The sequence below is a fragment of the Boleophthalmus pectinirostris genome, unplaced genomic scaffold (assembly GCF_026225935.1).
Source record: "Boleophthalmus pectinirostris isolate CB_2022bp ecotype Guang Dong unplaced genomic scaffold, ASM2622593v1 HiC_scaffold_4, whole genome shotgun sequence".
Classification (NCBI taxonomy): Eukaryota; Metazoa; Chordata; class Actinopteri; order Gobiiformes; family Gobiidae; genus Boleophthalmus; species Boleophthalmus pectinirostris.
The window spans coordinates 2,632,064-2,640,453 of record NW_026571353.1 but is presented as its reverse complement, the minus strand read 5'-3'; the positions used below and the strand labels follow the sequence as shown (position 1 = coordinate 2,640,453).

Below are 8,390 nucleotides of genomic sequence, written 5' to 3'. Positions count from 1 at the left end.
GTGAAGATGCTGTCAGTGACGCAGCAGACTCAAGAGGAGGTGGAGCGCACCAAACAGCAGTTGTCCTTCGAGATGGACCGCATCAAACAGGAGGCCGACATGAGGGTCAGTGTTACTCGCAGTGTTACTCACAGTGTTGTGCACAGAGCACACCTACAGTGTACTATTGTCTCATCTGTGTATGTATATATGTGTGTACAGATGGAGGAACAGAAGTTTGAGATGGAGAAGCTGAGGAGGGAGCTGGAGGAGAAGAGGACAGAGATGATGCGCATCAAGTCATCTCTCCAGAACACAGAGCAGGTGGGGCTGGGACATGACACCTGTAACCCTGTGCACACTTCAGCTCACTGTTTGGACAGGCTTTAGATAAAAGATTTAGATCAGGGGTCTCCATTTAAATTTCCCTGAGGGCCAAAATATTTCCACATTACAAAACTGGGGTCCACAAAAATCTGCCAGTAGGCAATGTTTTATTTGCCAAAACACAACAGTAAAATCAACCATTGAACAACAATTATAAATCCCACAGCAGCTAACTAAAAACGTCATTTATCAGAAGCAAGTAATGTTTCTGTTTCAGTTACTACTGCATTTGCTCAAATTGTGTAAAGCAGATTAAAACAATCCCACAGCAGAACTGTGCCGTAAACATAACCCATGAAAATCTCTTTACACAATTGTGTGCTGTATATAAAAGACCCTGCCTACCTGCTGTAGAAGAACATAACTGTGACTTGACTGTGTAGGTCCAGCACTGGTGCTTTTGTAGCTCACACATGTGGAGAGGGACTCTCCCAGGTCAGCTCCTCTCACATCACACACCCACTATAACAGGAAACACACAAGGCTGCTGCGGACACTTGCTGCTTCTCTTCTACACTTTTTTCAGTTGGTGTGTGTGTGTTGTGTTCAGTGCCATGTGATTTTATCATTGAATTGCTTATGTAGACGTCTGCCTCGCTGCTCTGTTTCATCAGGACAAGATGCTGGATCTTAATGAGTTTGTGAGTTCTTGTACATGTGTGAGCTGTACACTGACACTGGCCCCTGTGTGTGTTACAGGCGTCAGAACAAATGAGCAGCTCCATGTCGGCTCTGCAGGCAGAGAAAGAGCGTCTGATGCGCTCTGTGAGTGAGAAGGAAGCAGAGCTGTCCTCTCTCAGACAGTCTGCTCAGCTCCAGCAGTCCTCACTCCAGCAGGAGAAAGAGAGGAGCAGCAGGGAGCTGGGAGAGCTGCAGAGCAAACTGCACCAAAAGGTGAGTGATGGCACCTGCTGCGGCTGCGGCTGCTGCTGTTGTATTGTAATAGAACTGACTGAAGAGTGCTCACAGTGTTTGAGGCCAGTCTTTTACTGACTGTGTTACCTTGACACAGATATTTTGGGAGACTATCTGAAATAGTGATTGTGTTGTGTTTGTGGTCAGACGAGTCAGGAGGAGCAGCTGAAGCAGAAGCTGCTGGAGGAGCAGTTTGCTCTGCTTCAGGGAACTGTGAGTGAGGCTGAAAGCATCATCCAGGACGCTGTGGCCAAGATCGATGACCCTCTGCACATCCGCTGCACCAGCTCCCCAGGTCCACTTCCACTCATACTCTGCATACATACTCTGCATACATACTCTGCATACATACTCTGCATACATACTCTGCATACATACTCTGCATACATACTCTGCATACATACTCTGCATACATACTCTGCATACATACTCTGCATACTCTGCATACATACTCTGCATACTCTGCATACATACTCTGCATACATACTCTGCATACATACTCTGCATACATACTCTGCATACATACTCTGCATACATACTCTGCATACATACTCTGCATACATACTCTGCATACATACTCTGCATACATACTCTGCATACTCTGCATACATACTCTGCATATATACTCTGCATATATACTCTGCATATACATACATACTCATACATATACATATACTCTGCATATATACTCTGCATACATACTCTGCATACATACTCTGCATACATACTCTGCATACATACTCTGCATATACATACTCTGCATACATACTCTGCATATATACTCTGCATACATACTCTGCATACATACTCTGCATACATACTCTGCATATATACTCTGCATATATACTCTGCATATACTCTGCATATATACTCTGCATACATATATACTCTGCATATATACTCTGCATACATACTCTGCATACATACTCTGCATACATACTCTGCATACATACTCTGCATATACTCTGCATACTCTGCATACTCTGCATATATACTCTGCATACTCTGCATACTCTGCATACATATACATACTCTGCATACTCTGCATACATACTCTGCATACATACTCTGCATACTCTATATACTCTGCATACATACATACTCTGCATACATACTCTGCATACATACTCTGCATACATACTCTGCATATATACTCTGCATATATACTCTGCATATATACTCTGCATACATACTCTGCATACATACTCTGCATACATATATAGTGTACTCATATATAGTGTCCATACTGTGTACTGAAGTCACACTATCTCTGCTCTAAACAGATTATCTCATCAGTCGGGCGGAGGCGGCCCTCGGCTCCATCGACAGCCTGAAGAAGGGTCATTCAGATTACATGAGAAACATGAATGGTACAGTTCTGTCACATCTTCTTCACTTGTGTGTTGAGTTGAATGTGGAATAAATCATTAGTGTGATGTTCCATGTGCACAGATGCTGGAGCACTGGTCAGGGCAGTGACCCAGTTCTCCCACCTGACTGCGGACACCATCGTGAACGGCAGTGCCACAGCGCACATGGCCCCCACCGACCACGCAGACAGTAAGTGCAGAGAGAGATCCTCTGTAGACTGGCTGGAGATAAAGAATGCTGACCTAATCATTAATCAATGTATCTTAAAAACAATACACATGAAAGGCATTTTCACTGCTCGTTTAATCTGACCACTAAAAGGATCTGTTGATTTTGTATTAATTCATATCTTTAAAATCAGTTAATATCGTGAAAAGGTTTTCTGTAAGGTTCAACTCTTGGTGTGTTACATAAATGTGTTTTTCCCTGTAGGACTGACGGAGAACTGCAGGAGCTGTGCCACTCAGAGTCTGCAGTACCTCCAGGATCTGAAGGCCAAAGTGTCTCTGCAGAGAGCCGACCCTGCCTCTGTCCGCCTCATCATCCAGAAGATCCTGCACTTAGGACAGGTGAGGACGACACATCTGTTCTATCGACTATTTATTGCTTTATTATTAGTCTGTCTACAGCTCCAGCGCTCAAAATACTCTGTTCCACCTTGTGATGTCATGAAGTGGTAGTTTTATAGGTAACAGCTTTTTCCTTTAGTCCAGTAGAGATGGGCAATTCCAGGGTTAAAATTGTCCAAATAATTTTAGTATTTGGACCACATGACATCACAAGGTGGAACAGAGTGTGTGAATGAAAGAAAAAACAGCTCCAGGTGTGTTTGTGATGAGGAAAAACATCACATCGGTGTTTTGTTTGTACAGGAGCTGCGTCCCAAAGGGATGGACGTGCGGCAGGACGAGCTGGGGGACCTGGTGGATAAAGAGATGGCTGCCACCTCAGCGGCCATAGAGGAGGCAGTGCGCAGGATCGATGTGAGGCCTTCTGCCAGTCACCTCACTACAATACACCTTTTATAGAGTTCTGGTCTAAAGGACTGCTCTGTCTGTTTAGGAAATGATGAACCAGGCCAGAAAAGACACTACAGGAGTCAAACTGGAGGTCAATGAGAGGTCAGGATCTCATACACACATTCTGTCTGTTTCACATTTCTAATCATGTCGACATATTATGCAAATGGGCTTTTATGAGCTTTTAACCATGTTACAGCTGTGTTCCCTCATCACTAGATTACTCAGGAGTACCGTATTTTTCGGGCTATTAGACGCGCTCTTAAGCCTCTAACTGCATCAAAAAACGACCGCGCTCCCCACAATCCAGAGCGCCCTATACACACGAATCCACTCAGGTGTCCCAACACGACTTCAGTAAACTACAAAGCTGCACCACCCGCAGAACACACAAACACACACGGAGCAGACAGCGACCGCGCAGCGAAACACACCCACAGACACACTCATCACTCCACGCCGATGAGGAACGGAAGGGAAGAACAAACCGAAAAAGCGAGTGCGATGTGCCACTTCTAGACACAACTGAACAACTGAGTCACTGCGAACACGCACCGACAATCCGTTGGTCCCAGACAGCACCCTCCCTACACACCACAACTGAACAAAGCCCAGAGTCACCGTGAACGCCACAAACAAACAAAACCACTCACCCATCACACTGTTGGGTTTCATTTAAATCAATTTATTTGTGAAAAAAGTTTGAAAATAGACCATTTAATGACAGTGCGCCTTATAATCCAGAGCAACTAATAGCCTGGAAAATACGGTACTTAGACTAATTCGCCCAACAGAGTAATGCTCTATTATCCTGTGTTTGAGGCTGGAGAGCTCAGATGTCTGTCCTCCCTCTCTACATAGTTGAGATTTTTAGATACACAGATATTTTACAGATACAACACAGAACAAAGCGATATCTTGCTTTAACAAAGGAAGTCTCTTTTTTCAAAATGGTGCCCATCATATATCAATCGATAATATAAATGTGCACATAGTATTTATTCAAATCCTTCTCTGCAAGGAGCAACTTCAGGTATTTTAAGAATAAAGGGCACGCACACAAATATGTTCTATTAGAATTCATAAAATCATGGCAAACAAAAATCCACTGACATAATGAAGAGGCGGGGCCAGCAGCAGAGGATCAGTTCTTCTGTTTTGAACAGGAAGTCAGTGAACACATTTCTTTGAAGTTGTTTAAGATCAGCAAAACAAAATGTAAAAAAAAAGTTACTTATTTACATTAAGCAATAACCAGAAAAAACACCGGTCACCTGAAGTCTGAGCTTGGAGAACAGACCACATGACCTAATTTCACTTTGGATGTTCTTTTTACAGAATCCTGAACAGCTGCACAGACTTGATGAAGGTACATTTGCTCCACTTTCTTTATCCCAACAAAGTGTTTGTGTGCAGTGTTGTAATGTAGCGCTCTTGTGTGTCTCAGGCCATCCGTATGCTGGTGGTGGCCTCCACAGATCTGCAGAAGGAGATCGTGGAGGGCGGCAGGGTGAGTCCTACAGTCTGCTCCTGCATTCATCTCAAGCACGTCGCTAATGATAAACCTGAAAAGACTGGATGCTGTTGTCTGTATGAAAGCACCCGTCTGCATTGAAATTTCTTTTGGGATTAATAAAGTTCTATCTCTGTCTAATGCTCTGTGTGTATCTGTTTGTGTGTATCTGTGTGTGTACAGGGCGCAGCGTCCATCAAAGAGTTCTATGCCCGTAACTCGCGCTGGACAGAGGGGCTGATCTCTGCGGCCAAGGCTGTGGGCTGGGGAGCCACTGAGCTGGTGTAAGTCTCACCGCGGTCCCTCATGGATGGGAGGGGGGGGAGGGGGATTTGTAGTATATGCAGTATACGTGCAGAAGTATCATTCTGTTCACTCACGTACACGGCCCATTGTGAGTGCACATTATAAACTACCACACGAGCTTTAACATTTGAGAGAAGTGAAATATGGACTAATAATCTAATAAAATTCCTATTTTTTCAGAACATATTTGTGGAGGTCTAAACTACAGTACAAGTTATTTTATAAGGGTGTGCAAAAATATCGGAATATCGATATCGTTTAATGTGATTATACAGTATCGATATCGTGGGCTACTGTATCTATATATCACCAAGAGTAATTTTATGTGTGTTTTACTAAATTATTTTGTTACAGTGCTACAGTTTTGTTGCTTGTGGAGTGAAAGGAAACTCATTTATGCAACACATTTGACATTTTTACACTGTTTTGATGATTAAAATGTTTGTGTTTCATATGAATTTTGCACAAGAAGTGGTTTAACAAACACTTTTAGTATCACAGCAATGATTTAGACTTTATTTTTTATTGGACTGTATCGAATCGATTTGAAATATATCATATCGAATCGAAAGTGCACTGTATCGAGATATGTATCGTGGCCTGTGTATCGAGCTATGTATCGTATCGACAACTTCTTAATGATACCCAGCCCTATAAAAAGATAGGATCATTTGATATTTGTAGTGGACATTATCTAAAAAAAATGCACTTTTTTGATTTGATAATTGTGCCCGCTCAAATTGGCATTTTGGTTCGACTGCAATATTTTGTGCAGTCCTAGTATGTAGCATTAAGGAGTACTCAAGTAGTTCTGTCCACTGTCCAATTGACCAGTTTGAAGAGCATGACACTAGTCGATTTTCATTCTGGGGGTATTTCAAACTACAGGGGCTGTTCTTTTCTAAATGAGTTTTCTTAATATTTTGAAGGTTTTTACCACAGAGTCAGTCTTTCTAACTCCCGCCCTGTAGAGATTATCAGTCAATCATTCTTATTAGGCTGTTTAAACCCCTCCCTTCCAAAACATGATGAAGTGTTTTCTCATGTTTTCTCTTCTCTGCTTTACTCAAAGACAACACAAGAGATCCAAAACCCCATCTGTATCCATCTTCTAGTGCAGTCTCAATCAATCCAGTTTTCTTCTTGGAAATTAATGCTTTTTTTGGACATTTGCTTTAATAAAAACACACCATTGCCAAGAATCCCACACATTTGTCTTATATTTCTGTACCTTTGTTTGTTAATCCACAGGGACTCTGCAGATAAAGTGGTCCTGCACACAGGCAAATATGAAGAACTCATCGTGTGTTCACATGAGATCGCTGCCAGTACTGCACAGCTGGTGGCTGCTTCTAAGGTACCACTTCTGCTCTCTGATTTTACCTTCCTGATGCAGTGTTCTTGTGTGTATTTGTCGTCTTACGTGTGTTTCTGTGTCAGGTGAAAGCTGACCGCAGCAGTAAGCGTCTGTCCACGCTGCAGCAGGCCTCACGCTACGTCAACGAGATGGCCGCCAACGTGGTGGCCTCCACCAGGACGGGCCAGGAGAACCTCGAGGAGAAAGGTCAGGGGAGCGAGACATGACTGGAGTCTGTGAGATATGACATCAAATGTGACGTTTACTTCTGTGCTTCTGTGTGCAGATACTATGGACTTCTCAGGGATGTCTCTCATCAAACTCAAAAAGGAGGAAATGGAGTCACAGGCAAGTATCATGTGCTGACTCATGAGTGCAGAGCGTTAGCAGAGATCCTCTCGCTCGAGTTTTGTATGAAAACCATTCCTCATGAACAGCAGTGGGTGAGTTCACTTCTGTGGTCTCCAGCTGTCACTCACAGTGTAACAGAGGCTGACCAAGAGGAGAAGTGGGTGTGAAAAAGGAGTTTAAATCACCATAGAAACATTTCTTAAGAATGTAAAGGCAATTTGATATTTGAACTTTCATGACCTTCTCCCTCTGTCTCTGTCTCCCTCTGTCTCTGTCTCCCTCTGTCTCTGTCTCTGTCTCTGTCTCTGTCTCTATCTCTGACTCTGTCTCTGTCTCTGTCTCTCTCCCGTGTGCAGGTGAAGGTTCTGGAGCTGGAGACTATGCTGGAGAACGAGCGTCTGCGTCTGGGTGAGCTCCGAAAGAAGCACTACGAGGTGGCAGGAGTCCCTCTGGACCAGATCGCCGACGGCAACGGCTTGGCCCCCGCCTCCCCCAAAACCTCCAAACCTACACTCATGAAGAAGCCCGCTCTGGCCCAGAAGCCCAATGTCCCACCCAAGAACATGGTGAGACCCTACATGGACCACTTATGACACTGGACATTTCTCTGGCCTGTGTTCAGTCCCTCTCGTAGCTAACACTTGATTGTGTAAATATTGTTCTTATTGACACAAAATGCTGGAGGAAGCAGTCGGCAATATAGATATTTAAGAGATTTCATTTTAAGATAACATTTTGTAGTATTGTAATTCCCAAACATTTTTCCTCTGCTCGTGCCAGACTAACTGAACCCTTCAAACTCAAAACTCTGACAAAAATACTTCCTTACAAGCATTTATTTATTTCACAATATTAAACTGGAACTTATGTTGCCCATATCCCTTTCCAAAAAACTTTATGGAGAGTCCTAAAGGTTTCATCTGGTCTCCTGAGCTCCACAACCTCCATTAATCCTCAGCCTGGAAACCAAGAGTCTAGTCCAGGGGTTCTTAACCTTTCTGACCCTGGGGCCCAACTTTTTCTTGAGGCCCAATGTTAAATTTTAAATGTATTATATCCTACGGTTTCTTTGCTGTTCTCAGGTGCGTCCTTGTGGCTCCGGCCCTGTGGTAAAGAACCATATTTAAAATTAGGGCTGCAACATTAATTGCAAAATCTAAATCACAAGCTGCAGAAGCCATTAGCAAATTGT

At 43.4% G+C, this 8,390-nt stretch overlaps 1 protein-coding gene across 1 annotated transcript in view; it reads left to right on the top strand.

Moving 5' to 3' along the window:
* hip1rb (huntingtin interacting protein 1 related b) overlaps positions 1-8,390 on the top strand; it is a 72,590-nt gene that overhangs the window by 63,325 nt on the left and 875 nt on the right. The window contains 16 exon segments of the mRNA XM_020938307.2: positions 1-105; positions 202-303; positions 1,066-1,260; positions 1,429-1,576; positions 2,565-2,651; positions 2,734-2,841; positions 3,085-3,221; positions 3,525-3,635; positions 3,715-3,773; positions 5,010-5,040; positions 5,119-5,181; positions 5,368-5,468; positions 6,742-6,847; positions 6,931-7,054; positions 7,134-7,195; positions 7,555-7,764. The exon segment at positions 1-105 is cut by the window's left edge and continues 12 nt beyond it. Of these exon segments, the coding sequence (XP_020793966.2) occupies positions 1-105; positions 202-303; positions 1,066-1,260; positions 1,429-1,576; positions 2,565-2,651; positions 2,734-2,841; positions 3,085-3,221; positions 3,525-3,635; positions 3,715-3,773; positions 5,010-5,040; positions 5,119-5,181; positions 5,368-5,468; positions 6,742-6,847; positions 6,931-7,054; positions 7,134-7,195; positions 7,555-7,764 (1,749 nt within the window).